Source organism: Hemiscyllium ocellatum, chromosome 3 (genome assembly GCF_020745735.1).
Source record: "Hemiscyllium ocellatum isolate sHemOce1 chromosome 3, sHemOce1.pat.X.cur, whole genome shotgun sequence".
Taxonomy (NCBI): domain Eukaryota; kingdom Metazoa; phylum Chordata; class Chondrichthyes; order Orectolobiformes; family Hemiscylliidae; genus Hemiscyllium; species Hemiscyllium ocellatum.
This window is the reverse complement of record NC_083403.1, coordinates 28500473-28517142: the sequence shown is the minus strand read 5'-3', so window position 1 is coordinate 28517142 and position 16670 is coordinate 28500473. Positions and strand designations below refer to the sequence as shown.

Here is a 16670-nt window from a genome sequence, read left to right as displayed (position 1 = left end):
TGTGGCTTATAAATGAAATGCATTTTGAGTAATGGGTCTAAATCCTTGGATAAATACCCATTCCCTGATATACATACATTTAAGTGAATAAACCTGTTTCAATATAAGTAATTTTGCTTTAAAAAATTATTTCCAGGAATGTATACATTATTTAAAATTAGGCATTCTTATATACGCAAGTTTAAACTGCAAAACATTTAAGAAGGCCTATCTGAATCGGATGGCAACCATCAAGGCTACATCAATAAAGATATTCCATGTTGTGGCTATAACTTTTGTTTCATGATATTGCCAGGTAGATCGCTCAGTACAAATCAGTAATGATAATTTACACTTTTGACCAGCCACCTTGTATTTCTGTTTTGCAACAGACAAATCCAAGGTCAACTTTTCGTAACAACAAGCTAACATTTTTTTCCATGTTATTTTTGTCAACATAATAACAGAGCATCTTGTCTGACTCCACATTTCAGGCCTCTGTAGACCTTGATAAAATTATGCACAAATGAACTTCATTTTTTTCAATCGCATGTAACTTCATCACTATATTCAACAATACACATACAATGCGTTCCAAATATTGCTCAGATTTAAAGATTTACAAAGCATGAACAGTCTGTTGTAGTCACACAGAACTTACCGGAAGTCCCAGTTAACAGATAATAAGAGTGGAAATTTTTGGCAATGCATCCACAATAAACCAGGAGGCTCAAAGTCAGCCATAACTGGTCCCTGGTCTCAGTAATATTTTCTGCAGAAGCACTCAAGTGTTTTTTCTTCATTATCTTTCAGTGTATAATACTTACCAAATCCCTGTGAAGAACCCAATTTGCATGGAGATAATGAATTCCATCAAGTATTTGATAAAGCAATGATTTGACCATTCCCCTTGGAAGCTGTACTGGCTTTTTATTTGCTTTTGAGGCACGATGGAACTTGATAATATGCTGTAAAACAGCAAAACAAATCAGAAAAATTACTAATCTTGAAGTCCACAACAGATTTTACATTATCAATACCCTCCATTGATAACATCACTACAACGAAATTTACTGCTCCTGAAATTTTGTTTTACACCTATTGAAATTTTCTCATTATGGGTTAACAAAGGTATAACAGAGGCATCTGATACATTGGTATATACAAAAGCAGACATGACAGATGTTGATTTATGAACCTCCAGGAAAAGTTCCAGGTGTATTACAGGAATGGCAACAGGTACTCATTACACAGCAATTACATTTTATGCCACTTAATTGCACAATTTCATGTATTTATGCCTTATTGTTATTCACTACAAGAAAAGAACCTTAGCATATTAACCTAAAATTGGGAATATAGTACTCAATTTAAGATTTCTAAACCGATATTTCAGGTGACAATTCGAACTTGTTCCCATGTCTGTGTTCACCTAGTTAGGCATTTTCCATAAGCAAGACCAAACACGTAACTGAAATGTAACAACATTCCTGGAGTTGAAGGAACATATTTTATAGTGTTGAATTATATCAGATATGCCATGGGATTCCTGATCACTCCCCAGAGTCGTAAGCTAAATGAATAAAAGAAATCAAAAACGATGTCACAAAAACTATGGGTCCGACTTCAGAAAAGAAATTTCAGAGACCTGTCATTATTAAAATTTAATTGGAAATATTAAGTATGGATGGATAAGTCATGGAAGGTTGAGAACATGCAATTGAATGCGTATCTATAAATTGGGTTCATCTCCATGGCATCGTTCCCTCATACTCCAATTTTTGTCTCTTCCAACACAATGATGTAGGACTGTCACTGGACCAGTAATACAGAGGCCCAGCTTAATGCTCTCGGGTTAACGTTCAAATCATAGCATGGAAATTGATGGAATTTAAATTCAATTAATTGATTCCCAAAAAAGCTGGGATGAAAGCTTGTCTCAGAAATACTGATCAAGAAACCATCATCACTTGTCCTATAAACCCCTGTCCTTTATTCAATGAAGTCTGCTGTCCTTACCTGGTCTAGTGTGGTGCATATTGGCCCTCAAAGGCAATTAGCGCTGGGAAACAAATAGTGGCCTTACTGACAATGCCAACATCTCAGGAAAGAACCTCTTTTTCAATTTTAAAAGCCCAAAATAAATTGTGTCTTTTCTGTAACAACCTGTTCATATCTTCTACACTAAGAGGTGTTTGGGCAGAGTAACACAATGTTGTTGCTCACTGACTTTATAGATCCATAGAGGTTTATTCATTCAAGGGATGTGGATATCACAGGCTGGACCAGTATTCGCTGCCTATCCTTATTTGCCCTCCCTGAAAATGGTAGTAATGAGTTATCTTCCTACACCATCAGTTTATGCTCCGGGCAGACCCAAACGCATTGCAGAAGGGAGTTTCAAATGTGTCCCGTATAACTGAAATAACTTCCTTACCTTTACGTAAAGTTCCTGTTTTAATAAAGGATAGCATCCCATTAGCCTTCTCAATTATATACCATAACTTTTATTAACATACTGTTAATATACAGGTTAACTCGTGCACTAGAACACATCTATCCCTCTGCACCTCAGAATTCTGTAGTTAGCTGAACTGGCAGTGGTGATTTTTCCCACTGTCTATGCCAGCACTACAATTAATTCCACCACATTCACCATATTCTGAATCTTTCCATACTTCAATATTTATCACATATAAATCACCTCTGCATAAACCACTCTTTGAGGTAAGTATTGCACGTGTGAAACTTGAAAGGGTTCAGAAAAGAATTACAAGGATGTTGCCAGGATTGGAGCAAAAAGGAGAGTCAGAATAGGCCAGGGCTGTATTCCCTGGAATGGAGGTTATGGGGTGACCTTATAGAGGTTAATGAAATCATGAGGGGCATGGATAGGGTAAATAGACTAGGTCCTTTCCATGGGATAGGGGAGTCCAGAAGTAGAGGGCGTAGGTTAATGGTGAGGGGGGGAAAAATTTAAAAGGCATCTCAGGAATGACTTTTTCACGTACAGAGTGGTGTATGTATAGAATGAGCTGCCAGAGGAAATGGTGGAGGCTGATACAATTACATTAATAGGCATCTGGATGGGAAAATGAATAGGCAAGATCTAGAACGATATGGACCAAGTGATGGCAAATGGGGTTACGTCAGTTTAGAATATCTGGGCGGCATGGACAAGTTGGACTGAAGGGTCTGTTTCCATTCTGTACATCTCTATGGCTCTATAATTCCAACAAGCTGCTCAATAAGTGCCACCATCCTGACTCATGAAGCTCATCTGCCCATTTTGTTGGCTGGCATTTTTTTTTAGGAAACTTTGTCTTTTGAAAATTTTGATTTTCAAAAGCAAAAGGTCAGAATTAACAATTTTTTTTTCTAAACTGCTACTGTATGCACTGCTTACATACAAGTGAAATTATTGTGGATAGGGCAGAGAAACATGTAATAACTAAATAAATACTTGCTATTGTGAAATCTTCACTACTTAACAGCAAAATAATGGTTTTGTTGGCTTATAATGGAGGATAGATTTGAAAGACATGGCAGGTTGTACTTTGGTTGCATGCAATATCAAACAAGGAATTTTATTCTATTGACCAGGTCCTTACCCATAAATCATGTTCTGCATAATCAAACAGGAGCCAGACCTTTCTGTCACTGTGTGAAAGGAACACCTTTTGCAAAGCAATCACATTGGGATGCTTCAGCTCTCGCAACAACTGACAGAGAAAAAAAAAGGAAGAATTAAATGGGTAACAACATTCAAAGTCAATGGAGAAAATATACAAAATTAAAATTAAGCGATAATAAAGGTCTCCACTTCAAAGCAATTCTATCCCCACAGTAACTGTATTGTATAGCTGTCATTCAAACTTTATATCTTTTAATATGCTGCAAATGTGTTGCTGGTCAAAGCACAGCAGGCCAGGCAGCATCTCAGGAATAGAGAATTCGACGTTTCGAGCATAAGCCCTTCAGAGGGAGGAAGAGAGCTTTTTCAAGGAAGGCATCCTTGTAAGAGGATTCGCAGTAGGTTAAAATCTTCGAGTAAAAAATTAGGTCTGCAGATGCTGGAGATCACAGCTGCAAATGTGTTGCTGGTCAAAGCACAGCAGGCCAGGCAGCATCTCAGGAATAGAGAATTCGACGTTTCGAGCATAAGCCCTTCTTTTAATATGCAGAAAGAAAGAACAATGCCTCAGTGGTTTACAATGTTCACTACGGTCATATTATGAAAACAAGTAAAGATTTTTAAAAAACAGGTTTGCAATATTCACATACTGCCTTTTTGGCAGGGTGAAAATAAACTTGTTAGAAATGCTGAGAGATTGGTTCTCTCATGGGAGTGTCGAGGACCATAGTCTCGGGATAAAGGAGAGGTAAAAACAATGACTGCAGATGCTGGAAACCAGATTCTGGATTAGAGTGGTGCTGGAAAAACACAGCAGTTCAGGCAGCATCCAAGAAGCAGGAAAATCAACATTTTAGGCAAAAGCCCTTCATCAGGAATCCAGGATAAAGGAGAACCAATTGAAGACTGAGAAGGGAAGGAATTGCTTCTCTCAGGAGGGTTGAGTATCATTGAAAGTCATTACCACAGGGAGCTGTGGGAGCAGAGGGTTTGTGTATATTTATGACAGAGACACACCGATTTTTGATCAGCAGGGGAATCAAGGGTTATAGGGAAAAGGCAGGAAAGTGAGCGAGAGAAATGTTGAATCAGTCATGCTCCTATTGAATGATGGAGCAGGCACGAGGGGGTCACAAGGTCTGTTCCTGTTTCTATTTCTTAACGTCTTATGATCCAAATCAAAAGACCTACATTATTAACAACAGATACTACTCTTTGTGAAGATCATTTTCATTACACACATTTAAATTTAACACAACTTATGCTCTGGCACCTTCTGGATTCCAAATATAATCATATAAGAACAAAACAACTGGCTATTGTAAATTGAGGCCAGTATTTTAACTTGTTCAAGGTTGGCTGGAACAATCCTTTAACTAAAACAGCACCAACAATAAGTTTTTCAATGTAGTAATATGTTCAAAGGTATTACAGAAGAAGTGTCACTAAACAAAATAGGATACCAAACAACATAGAAATATTATGTATACAGTCAGTTTTTCTTTAACATGATGGTTGCATTCTTGTGCAATCATGTATTACAGAAAAATTGCACTTTAGAAACAATGCTTAAAGTGTTGGTGATGTAATTGCATTACAGCGAACACACATTTTTGTAAGTTCATGCTTTTGCAACGGTGCTCCCAATGCATCAATGGAGATACAAAAAAATGCACATTATAGCAGAATGACCTGTATGTCTTAGATAGGATTAGGATATTTGGAAAGATAACCAAAAGCTTGACGAAAGAGGCAGAAAGGAAAGAAAAGAAAAAGAAAGACTTCAGATTAGATTTTACCTGACGAGGCGAGAATAGCAAGTGTTACATTACAGATCACAAACCTACTACTGTTATCAGTGTATCATCAAGCATGATTTTCACGGGTGACCCCAGAGACAGGTTTACAATCCAATTAGTGGCTTCCATGAGCAGAAATGGAGGTGAGCTACATTCTAAGAACATTGTAAAGAAAGCAAATTTGACATTTTGAAAATATATAACATTTAAAAATGGCTACCAGAAGTCACATGACTGATTCTTGTTGATTCAATTCAGTCAGGAAATACAGTCAGTTTGAGGTGTTATTGCGACTACATCCACAAAGGAAACCATTTAGAATTTGATTACCTCTTGAAAACCTTAGAACATCATTAAATAGGTGACGACTGAAAGATTCTGAAGCAAACAAAACACTGGAATAACTAAAAGGGGACTAAATGAGTTATATTAAGTCACAGTTCACTGTCAACTGGGCTGGTGTTCCTGATAAAGTCTAATTAATGAGGTGGAAGATTTCACTTTCCCGTTCACCCCCAGCTCAGAGTTACCAGCAGAGGCAGCACCTTGACATGTAATCCACTAGCAACATTTACTTTCCTGCCCTGCCTCCATTCCATCTGATTCAATTTGAGAAACAAAAAAAACAGTCTTCAGGGAAACTTCAAGATGTCTCAAAAGCACTAGATAATCAGTTATATGCATTTTAAAAACGGTATGCAGAGTTCTAATACAGGAAATGTAGGTAGGGTTAAAAGATATTTCTTACAGGACAAGAGGGACGCAAACAGGTTAAGAGCTTAGGGCGTTGGCACTAAAGATAGTTGCCAATGAAGCAATTAAAATTGGATATGTGCAATGAAATAGTAATTTGCAGTAATCTCAAGACGTTCTAGAACTAGAGGAGTTAGCAGAAAAAGAGGATAAGGCTGTGGATTCGTTGGAAACAAGCATGGAATGTTAAAGCTGAGTCTGGCAATGAAGGTCAGTGAGCACAAGGGTTACGATTTAGAACATGGACAGCAGACTTTTGAATGAGCTCAAATTTACAGAATGTGGAGGACTGGGCATTGGTTGGCTGGAGTCATACTTAGCATATCGTAAGATAGTTGTGATAGTTGCAAACAATCAACCCAACCCTAGGACATTTGAGAGAGGTGACTGCCAAGGTATGGGAAGTGCTCAACATATTTCAGAGTCTCAGCTGCAATATATATGGAAGTTGAAACATTTGATTGACCAGGTCTGAATCAATAAAAGTTTTTATTTGGCAACATTCAAGGAAAGGCCAAATCTCTTGCATACATTACATAATGTCCTCAACAACACTATCACTATCCCTGGGTATGTCCTGTCCCATTGGCAGAACAGACACAGTAAAGGTGGTGCACAGTGATACAGAGTCAGAAGGAAGCTGCTCTTGGAGTCCTCAACATTGGGTCCAGAGACAATTAAGTCTCATTGCAACAAGTCAAACATGGGCGAAGAAACCTCCTGTGTATTACCATGTAATGGGCCCCCTCAGCTCATTAAATCAATATCCCTCCATTAGAGGGTGCCAGGGGCACAGAATGTACTCTGGTTGGGGAAATTCAATGTCCAACACAAAAAGCAGCTCGGCGGCACAACTACTGACCAAAATGGTAGGGTCCTAAAGGACACAGTTGCTAGATGGGTCCATGGCAGATGGTGACAGAACAAACAACAGAAAAACAGCCTTCACATCATCCTCACCAGTCCACTGCAAACACACCTATCCATGACACTTTTAGTGCCTGTGGAAGTGAGGTTACAGTTTCACAATGATAATACCCTACATCGTAGTGTGAGGCACTATCACCATGCTAAATGGGACCAAATTTGAACCGATATTACAATTTAAGACTGGGCAACATAAATGTGTTGCGTGCCACCAGCAGCTGCTGAGTTTTACCCCAACACAATCTGCATCCTCATGGCCAGGCATTTGCTCAACTTTACCACTGTAATCAAAACCAGGGTATAACCCTGTTCAATGAAGAGTGCAGGAGGACGTACCAGAAGCAGTGCAGCACCAGACATACCTAAAATATAGTCTTGATCTGGTGAAGTTGAAAAACAGGATTAGTTGTATGCCAATCGCATGAACAGCAACGATTCTAAATTTCACAATAAAAGGATCAGATCTAAGTCCTGCAGACTTGCCGCATCCAGTCACAACTAGTGGAGGATAATCAAACAACTCACTGGAGAACAAGGCTTCACAAACATTCCATCTCCATTAATGGGGGATCCCACCACATCAGTACAAAAGTTAAGGCAGAGGCATTTACAATGCATCAGCCAAAAGTAAATGATTCATCTCAGCCTCCTCCAGACATCCCAGCTTCACAGCTGCCAATCTTTAGCCAATTTAATTCACTGTATGTTATATCAAGAAAGACATGCTGCACGAGATACTGCAAAGGCTATGGGCTCTGACAACATTCTGGCATTTGTACCTGTGTTCCATTAACTGCAACTCCCAAATCAGCCAAGCTGATCCAGAACAGTTACAACATTGTCATCTACCCAGCCATGTGGAAAATTATTCAGGTATGTCCTGTATACAAAAAAAAGGACAAATATAAACTAGTCAATGACCACAATATCATTCTACTGTCGATCAGTAAAATGAAGGCAGGCGCCATCAACTGTGTTATCAAGCAGCACTTGCTCAGTAATACTGCACAGTTCTGGTTCCATCAGGGCTATTCAGCTCATGACCTCTTTATAGCCTTGGTAAAAACAAAAAAGCTTAGAATATAGAAGGAATAGGCCATTTGGCTCTTTGAGCTTGCTTGCCATTCAATATGATCATGGCTTATTATCCAGCTCAATACCATGTTCCTGATTCCTCCCCATGCCCTTTGATTGTTTTCGCCCAACAACTATATCTAATTCCTTCTCGAAAACTTCAATGTTTCAGCCTCAACCGCTTTCTGTGGCAGAGAAATTCACAGGTTCACCACTCTCTGGGGAAAGAAATTTCTCCTTGTATCAATCCCAAATGGCTTATCCCATATCATTAAGAGTGTGACCCTTGGTTCTGAATTCCCTGTCATCGGGAATCTCATTCTTGCATTTCCCTTGTCTAGTCCTGTTAGAATTGTAGATGTTTTGATGAGATTTCCCATCATTCTTCTAAACTCCAGTGGATATTGTCCTGACTAATCCAGTCTCTTCATCATATGTTAGTCCTGCCATTCCAGGAATCAGTCTGGGAAATCTTCGTTGCACTCCCTCCATGGTCAGAACACCCTTCTTCAGAAAAGGAGGGTAAAACTGCTCACAAGACCCCAGGTATGGTCTCATCAGAGCCCTGCACATTTGCAGCAAGCCATCCCTGCCCCCCGAAGGTAAGAGCAATGACTGCAGATGCTGGAAATCAGATTCTAGATTAGAGTGGTGCTGGAAAAGCACAGCAGTTCAGGCAGCATCCGAGGAACAAGAAAATCAACATTTCGGGCAAGATGAAGGGCTTTTGACCGAAACAGCAATTTTCCTGCTCCTTAGATGCTCCTGAACTGCTGTGTTTTTCCAGCACCACTCTAATCTAGAATCCCTGCCCCTGAATGCGAATCCTCTCTCTATGAAGGTGAACATACTTTATGCTAACTTCACCGCTCACTGGACCTGCATGCTTACTTTCAGGTGACTCGTGTACAATGATACCCAGATGTTGTTGCACCTCCCCCTCTCCCAACCTATTGCCATTCAGATAATAATCTGCCTTCCTGTTATTGCTACCCAAGTGGATAACCTCACATTTATCCATTTTATACTTCCTCTTTCATGCATTTGCCCACTCACTCAACATTCCAATTCACACTGAAGAATTACTGCACCCTCCTCACAGTTCACCCTCCTACCAAGCTTTGTGTCGTCTCCAACCTGTAAATATTACATTTAGTTCCCTCATCCATATTAATAGATAATGTTAAAGCACTAATCCCTGCAGTACACCACTAGTTACTAGTTGCTACTCAGAAAAATATCCATTTATCCCTACTCTTTGTTTCTTGTCAGCCAGCCAATTCTCTATCCAGGTCAGTACACCACCTCCAATCCCATACATTTTACTTTTACGTGCTAATCACCAAGGTGGGACCTAATCAAAAGCTTTTTAAAATTCCACATAAATTACATCCACTGGTCCCCTTTCATCAATGCATCTAGTTGCAATCTCAAAAAACGTCATTAGATTTGGGTGGTTCAGTAGTTAGCACTGCTGCCTCACAGAACCAGGGACCTAGGTTCGATTCCAGCCTCGGGCAACTATCTGTGTGGCATTTGTACATTCTCCCCTTGTCAGTGTGGATTTTTTCCGGGTGCTCCCACAGTCCAAAGATGTGCAGATTAGGTGAATTAGTCAGGACTAACTATAGAGTAATGAAGAATGGGTTTGCATGGAATACTCTTTGGAGGGACGGTGTGGATTTGATGGGCTGAACAGCCTGTTTCCCGACTGTAGGGATTCTATGATCCTGTAGGGATTCTTACCAAGCATGGCTCCCTTTTCATAAATCCATATTAACTCTAACAATCTTCACACTGTTTTCCAACAGCTCTTTTATAAATTTTTATAACGGACTCTAGCATTTTCTTTACCACCAATGTCAACTTAATGCTACAATTCACAATTTTCTATCTCCTTTTTCAAACAGTAGGGTGTACATTAGCTACCTTCCAAAACACAGGAACTGTTCCAGAATCTATAGAATACTGAAAGATGATCACCAAAGCAATCAGTTTCCTATGGTCACATCCTTAAATACTCTGATGTACATTATCAAGCCATAGGGATTTTAATACCACCAACCACCACAATATCATTTCTCTACTTCCAGTGATTTCTTTCAGTTCTTCTCTCTCACTAGATCCTGTGTTCTGCAACATTTATGGGCCATTATTTATTTCCTCCTTTGTGAAGACAGCCAAAAAAAAATGTACTTAATTGATCTGTCATTTCTTTATACCCCATTATAACTTGCCCATTTATGACTGTGAGGGACTACATTTGTATTCACTAATTTTTCCTCCTCACATGCCTGTAGAAGCTTTTACAATCAGTTTCTATATTCCCCCATGTCAATTCTCATACTCTATTTTGCCCTCTTAATCAACCTCTTTTGTTCTCCTTTATCGAAATCTAAACTGCTCCCAATTGTCAGATCTCATGTTTTTTTGACTAATTTATATGCCCCTATCTTGGATCTCAAATGATCCTTAACTTTCTGCTAGCTATGGTCAGGCAGTTTTCCCATTTTATTTCAGCATCAAATAGGAATGAACAATTGTTGAAGTTCCTCCACAGGCCCTTTAAACATTTCCATTATCTAACCTTTACTAGTATCTCGAAGTTACATTCCCCAATTTAGCAGAGCCAGTTCATGCCCCATACATTTGTAGTTTTCTTTATTTAGATTCACGACCCTAGTCAGACAATTAACTATGTCACTCTTGATCGTACTGGATAATTTTATTATGTTGGGTTTACTCTTCCCCAAGGAGCCTCAAACAGCTACATTCCCAATGATTCCTTTTCCATTACAAATACACACTCCAATATGGCTGCATTTGACCACATTACATCAAGGAGCTCTAGTAAAACTAGAGTCAGTAGGAATCAGAGGAAATCTCTCCACTGGTTGGAATCATACCTAGCACAAAAGAAGATGGCTGTAATGTTAATTGAGTTAACATTCATTCCACGCAAATTCAAGGCATCATCATTTCCAACAAGAGAAAATCTAACTATTGCTCTTTGATATTCAATGGTATCACCATCACCGAATCTCCCACAATGAAATCCTGGGCATTACCAAAGACCAGAAACTGAACTGAACTACTCATATAAATACATTAGCTACCAGAGCAGGTCAGAGGCTTGAAGTCTTGCAGCTCGTAACTCATCTCATGTCTCATAACGCCTGTCACCATCCACAGCCACAAGTCAGAAGTCTAATTGAATACTCCCCACTTTCCTGGGTGGATGTGTTGTGGACCAGGCCTGACCCCTAAATTTTTAAGCAGGTAGCCCAGACTGTAACTTTGCTATTTGTTTTAGGTAAGTATATAGTGGTTATTTCCGGAGTGAATTAGCTGATTCGGCTGCCAAGCCTTAAACAAACGGGATTTATTTACAAAATTATGGAACAAAACACAAAGAACAGAAAACAGAATACCAGATAACTTATCCTATCCAAAAACCCAACAGACTATCTCAACCAAATGATGCTGTTCTGAACATGCTTGCAACAGTCCCAATAAACACATCCCTTAGCACAAAGAGTAATAATGAAACAAACCAGAGTTTGCAGGCTTGAGTTTAGAGAGAGAACCCAGCTGGACTTGCCCCAGAAGCCTGTCTTCACTGCTGCTGAACTGAATCAAAAATTCTAATCTAATTGAAGGCTAGTTACATAGCTAGCTGGCCACTTCCCTTTGATTATATCTTTTGAATAAACCTTTCAAACCCAGCCTAGTTGGAGCCTGGTCAATTACCCTCTCTCTGAAAAAAAACTCAAGGGCATAGTAATCTTATAAAAATACCAGCATTCTGACGCCTCCCCTTTAAAACAAAATGAACCATCAATATCCAAAGATGGCTTCCTTTTTCAAAAACTCCCAAAAAAAGAGGTTAATACCCTAAAAGACACATGTACATTTACGAACTATAAACATGCAAACAGGCACAATTACATTTATATTCAGTCTGTGGCACTCCCACCATCGAACGCCTCTATTTCTCATTCGGATCTCGACAGTGCATTGGCAATCATGCTTTCTCAACTTGCCACATGCACAATTCTCAAATTTAATGGCTGTAACAACAGACTCCATATAAACAGTCTGGCATTTTTGTCCTTAAACCATTGAGGTTTGTGGCGAAATTTATGATCAGTGTATACGATTGTCTCAAATACGTTACTGGTAACATAAATACTGAAATGATATAGTGTCAACACCAAGCACAAAGTCTCCTTCTCAACTGTCGAATATTTCTGATGAACATTCAAATTTCTGGAGAAGTACATGATAATTCTTTCTATCTTCTCGTTGTCTTCCTGCAGGAGCACCACACCGACACCCATATCTCTGGCATTCATAGCCACCTTAAATGGCTTTATGTAATCAGGTGTGGCTAATACTGGGGCAGTGGTTAACAGTCTTTAGGCTGTCAAACACCCGACAGTCTGCTGTCCACTGAAACCTCTTGCCTTTCTTTAGCAATTCATTGAGTGGAGCAGTCACCCTGATAAAATTCGGCACAAACATTCAACAAAATCCACTCAATTCCAGGAACCGTAGTACTGCTCTTTTTGCTGATGGTACGTGAAACTCCCCAATTACTGCAGTTTTCGCATTGCATGGAGCCATTTATCCGTGACCAATAACATGGCTCAGGAAGGTTATTTGAGCTTTGGCAAATTCACTTTTAGCTAGGTTTATCACCAAACCTGCTTTCCAAAGTCAATCAAACAAGTCCAATAAATGTTGTAAATGTTCCTTCAATGAGTGACTAAAAATCACCAAGTCATCGATGTACACCACCCAGTTGGGTAATCCAGCAATGACCTTATGGTTAGTCTCTGAAATGTGGCCAGAGTGTTTTTCATGCCAAATGGCATGACTTTAAACTGATACAGTCCATCTGGCATTACAAAAGCTGAAATCGTCTTTGCTCTTTCTGACAAAAATGTACCTGTCAGTAGCCTCTGAGCAAGTCCAACTTAGAAATGTCGCATCTTTTCAACACAGTCTTCCAACCACGGAATTGTATTTGTATCAGTCTTTGAAACTGCGTTGTCTTTGCGATAGTCCACACATAACCATTGGGTACCATCTAGCTTTGGCACCATTACTACAGGTAAGCTTTAGTCACTGTAACTCACTTCAATTATGTCGTCTTGGAGCATGCGTTCAATCTCCTTCTGAACCTGTGCCAAATTTAGAGGGTTATGCCTTAATCGGAACAGCACCTCCAATATCTACATCATTCATAACAGGTTAGTACTTTCCAGTTTACTTTCGCATATCTCCCCATGTGATAATAATAACTCCTTCAGGTCATTTCGATTTTTCTCAGGAAGGTAACTCAATAATTTATCCCAATTTTTGACAACTTCCTCATTTTCCATTTTAATTTGAGCTATGTCCAATTCAGAATCCCCTGAATTTGATTCTTTCTTCTGTGCTGTAATCATCAACACCTCCTCTTGTTTTCCTTCCCTGTCAAAATACTTTTTGAGCATATTCACATGACACACTCTGTGAGATTTCTTCCTGTTGGGAGTCCCTATCAAGTAGTTCACTTCACTCAATTTCCTTTTGATTTGATAAGGTCCACAAAACCTTGCTTTTAAAGGTTCACCTATTACTGGAAGTAACACTAATACCTTATCCCCATCAGCAAAATTGCGAATTTTTGATTTCTTGCTCATTTCCTGTTTCATTGCACGCTGCGATACTTTTACGTGCTGTCTAGCCAACTCCCCAGCTCTTTTTAATCGTTTTCTAAAATTTGACACATAATTCAAATGTGTGGTCTCTGAATTCTGACTTCTCTTTAATCAATTTTAATGGTCCTCACACCTCATGCCCAAAACTAATTCAAATGGACTAAATTTGGTCGATTCATTTGGTGCATGTCTGATCCCAAAAAGCACAAATGGAATTCCTTTATCCTAATCACCTGGATAGCCCTGACTGTAAGCCCTCCACATGATCTTTAATGTTTGATGCCACCTTCCTAGCACTCTCTACGATTCTGGATAGTACACAGTAGATTTGAATTGTCTTATTCCCAAACTGTCCATAACTTCTTTGAATAGTTTGGATATGAAGTTTGACCCTTGATCTGACTGTATCTCTACTGGTAGTCCGTACCTAGTAAAATAATTTGAGTAATTCCTCTATAATCCTTTTAGCTGTGATATTGCTTAAGAAACAGCCTCTGGAAATCTATTCAGTACATCCATTATTAACAAATACTGATTATCACTTTTTGTTTGAGGTAGGGGACCTACACAATCAAATAAGACTCTTGTGAAAGGTTCCTCAAATGCTGGAATAGGCATTAAAAGTGCAGGTTTTATTACCGCTTGTGGTTTTCCAATTATCTGACACGTCTGACAAGTCAGACTAAATTCAACTACATTCTAGTGCAGTCCAGGCCAGTAAAAATGACTATGTATTTTAGCCTGTGTTTTCCTCACCCCCAAATAACCTCCAAGTGGAAGCTCATGCACCACTCGCAACACCTCCCTTTTATACCCCACTGGCAACACATTTTGATGAATTTCTGCCCATTTCTCATCTGCTTGAATATGTGATAGTCTCCATTTCATCATTAAAACATCATTTTTCAGGTAATAATACTCAGGAATACATTCAGATTCCTTCTCTGTATATGCCTTATGATAGAACTGTTTTAAATTTTCATCTTTCTGTTGTAACTCAATGAGTTCTGTAAAACTAAAAATATTTGCATGATTATTTATTTGTTCCTGAATTGTCTCAACTAACTGACTGAACCACTTCAGCTTATCTATCTGTATCGTCTGATCTCTGATTTCAACTGGTGACTCTGTGACCTCATTACTACATAAATCGGGGAAGATTCCAGCTACAAATCCTGCACTGCTCCAGTTGCCTGCATCTCCACTGGCCTTTCAAGGTGGCACACCTAATGGCGAATCAGCTATATCATTTGCAAGGACAAATTGTGTTCCTGGAGCTGAGAGGTTGTCCAGTACTCCAACACAAAATCTCTACTCTTTTCTGGACACTCTAGCCTCACTTCACATTAACTGAGTACTTTTTGTCTCAGTATGAATTCCCATTACCAGTACTTTTTCTGGCAATAGTCCTTCAGGAGTACATATCCTTCAACATCACAGACTGAGAGGACACAGTGTCTCTTAATATTGTAACCGCTTTACCTGCTACTCCTGGCCTACCTGAATAAACTTTACTTTTGCAGGTATATTTTCTAAGCAAATCTGGCACTTCCTCCTTAACCAACATCCGATCAGCGTGTACACTCTGCTTCAGCTTTCTAGCTTCCACTGTGCTTTCTGTTAACATTCGAACAAAACTCCCAGGCTTATGCTGTTTTCCTATATCTGTTTTGTTCCTAGCACCAACACTATGATTTCATGTGGTCTACTTTTTTGCAATGAAAACACCACAGCTTTTTACCTTCTTTGTCCCTTTCAAGGGTTTCCTTTTCACCCTGTGGCAAGTTATTCTTATGAGCTTCACTGAGATCTACCTGTCCCTTTCCACATGAGGATTTCTCTTTTCCCCAACTTCCATTCCTCATGGATTGAAATTGATTCCGGAAGGCAAACAGTGTTTAATGGACCAACTCATAACCATTAGCCATTTCAGCTGCCAATCTTGCTGTTTTAACTCTCTGTTCTTCCACAGGAGTTCACTTTGTAAATTTTTTGTATACTCATCACAGCTCATTTTACTATCTATTTTTGTATTAATCTCACATTTGACTGCAATACAGTCAAATCCTTCATCCAATTCTTCAACATGGATCATAAATGGTTGAGACTCGCACCCTGATCATTGTGGCACTCCACTCCACATCTGCCAACCTGAAAATGATTCATTAATCATTAATCAAACTTCTCTGTCTCCTATTAGTTACTGAATCCTCTATCCAGTAAGTATATCACTCGCAACACCACGAGCTAACCACAAAAGAGGGAGAATTTAGCCATCCCTCCTTGACACTGAATAGCATTACGATCATTGACTACCCCACAATCATCATTTAGGGAGTTACCATTAACAAGAAACTGTACTGGATCAGTCACATAAATATTGTAGCTACAAGAGCCAATCAGAGGGTAGGAATTCTGAGGCAAGTAACTCACTTAGGACTCTCCTCTGTACAAGATACAAACCAGGAGTGTGATGGAATACTCAGCCCTTGACTGGATGAATGCTATCTCACCAACACAAAATAGATGTTCACCATCACTCAGGACAAAACTATCCAAAATAGTACCTCAATCATTCATTGCCTCACCTCTGATGCATGTGACAGCTGCAAGATGCATTGTAGAAACTCTCCAAGGTAGCACCTTCCAAACTTCTAAACTGTGCCACCCCAAATGACAAGGGCAGAAAGTGCATGGGAAAAACACTGCTGCAAGTTCCTCAAGAATCACATTATGCTCACTTGCAATTATATTGCCATTTCTTCAAAATAACTGAGCCAAAATCCTGGAACTACC

General features: G+C 39.3%; 1 protein-coding gene across 2 annotated transcripts in view; it reads right to left on the bottom strand.

Annotated features, from left to right (window-relative positions):
* cdk19 (cyclin dependent kinase 19) overlaps positions 1-16670 on the bottom strand; it is a 170821-nt gene that overhangs the window by 119461 nt on the left and 34690 nt on the right. For both annotated transcript variants that reach the window (XM_060856275.1, XM_060856285.1), the window contains exons 3-4: positions 3591-3701; positions 807-947 (exon numbers count right to left, since the gene is read on the bottom strand). In XM_060856275.1, the coding sequence (XP_060712258.1) occupies positions 807-947; positions 3591-3701 (252 nt within the window). The remainder of the gene's footprint in view (positions 1-806; positions 948-3590; positions 3702-16670) is intronic.